Source organism: Plectropomus leopardus, unplaced genomic scaffold (genome assembly GCF_008729295.1).
Source record: "Plectropomus leopardus isolate mb unplaced genomic scaffold, YSFRI_Pleo_2.0 unplaced_scaffold22938, whole genome shotgun sequence".
Lineage (NCBI taxonomy): Eukaryota > Metazoa > Chordata > Actinopteri > Perciformes > Serranidae > Plectropomus > Plectropomus leopardus.
The window spans coordinates 1-1,473 of NW_024624868.1; the positions used below are offsets into that span (position 1 = coordinate 1).

General features: G+C 39.6%; 1 protein-coding gene across 1 annotated transcript; it reads left to right on the forward strand.

The window, feature by feature from the left end:
* Nucleotides 1-425: 425 nt before the first annotated feature.
* On the forward strand, nt 426-985 carry LOC121966054 (cytoplasmic dynein 2 intermediate chain 2-like; the record flags this gene model as incomplete). Its single annotated transcript, XM_042516155.1, has 2 exons — nt 426-686; nt 876-985. Coding segments are annotated over 2 exons (371 nt in total), but the record flags the coding sequence as incomplete, so codon positions are not given.
* Between the last annotated feature and the right edge of the window lie 488 nt (nt 986-1,473).

Here is a 1,473-nt window from a genome sequence, read left to right on the forward strand (position 1 = left end):
GACAATCCCCTTATTGTTAACCCTGTGAAACCTTCATGTGCATCAGGTATTTTGTGCTGCATTCAGACGCCCTTCACAAGTACTGAAACCTAAGCAAAAATGTTTAATTATCTTCAAAAACATTGGAAAAGGCAATAAGCAAATTGCAAGAAATTGGAAGTGAACCTGAAAAGTAATGTTTAAATGTAAGGATAGAGAGCGAAATATTACAAAATTGGCAAAAAAAGTGCATTAAAAATGTACAGATTCACTCACCTATAACATGTTTTAAAAATGTAAGTGATGACACATGTAGCCTCTGTTAAAGCACAAACCATGAACACTACATCTGTTTAATTCATTGTGGAGTTCAAATTTATTGAAAGTACTATATGATTGATGTGCATCCCTGAGTTGAAGGGTCTTTATATCTGCTGGTCTTTCAGAGAGGCTGTCAGACACGAGCGCTGCTCAGTGCTGACGCTGAGGTCCAGACTGTGTCAGCCTCCATCAGCTGGACCCAGACGGAGCCACAGCAGCAGGACACAGAGCAGCTCCTCCAGCAAAACCACGACAAGCCGGAGCCGCCCGGCCTGAAAGACTTCATCCTGCGGGTTGAGGACATGGTCATCAGAGAGCTGGTGAAAAATGCCAGGAGTCACGCCTTCGATGAGTTCCAGGTGAACTGGGAAGATCACAGTCAGCTGGTGAGAAATGTTTCAAACATCAAATTTTGTGATTTCTGAGGCAGGTAACAGATTTGTAAACCAAGGAAGAATCCGAGAGTGTTTCTGATGATGTTTGAATAATTTAGAGTCGGTCTCTGAACACAGGCTGGGGTTGATCCTCTTGAAGAGTCCCATGTATGACACTGTCCTGTCCCTCCATGCCTGCAGGTGTCTTGCCTGCACTGTCTCCAACATCCCAGCGCACAGGACAGAGGTCTTCATGTGACCGCTGTGTCCTGGAGCTGCACAGGTTCAGTTATTGCCTGTGCTTATGGACGGTATGTTGGTGTTTATCTAATGTCTAAATACACAGTATGTACTGTATATTATGTTAACCCTTTGAGCCCTGAGCATATTGGTTTGATTTCTTCAAAAAGTAAGGGGAAAAAGGCAATGAGCAACTTGGTAAGAAATGTGCCGTAAATGACAAGAATTTTGCAGATTTAGCAATTTCTTTCTTTTTTTTTTTTAAAGCTAGGTAAATATTTCCAGAAAACTATATTAAGAAACTTAGATTTTCCCTGGAATGTTCCCTTTATTCCTTTGAAAAACATTGGAGACCTCTCCTGAATTATATTGATTCTTTGACATCCCTGCCTGGTTGTAACAACTGTGCCTCCTTGTTTGTTTCTTTGTTTTTTGTGTGTGTTTTTTTTTTGTTTGTTTGTTATTTTCTCGTTTTCCTTTGTTTCTTTATTTTTTTGTTTTCCATTTGTTTGCTTTTTTTTTAAGTTAAAGTAATTTACATCCAAATATTTATTTATTT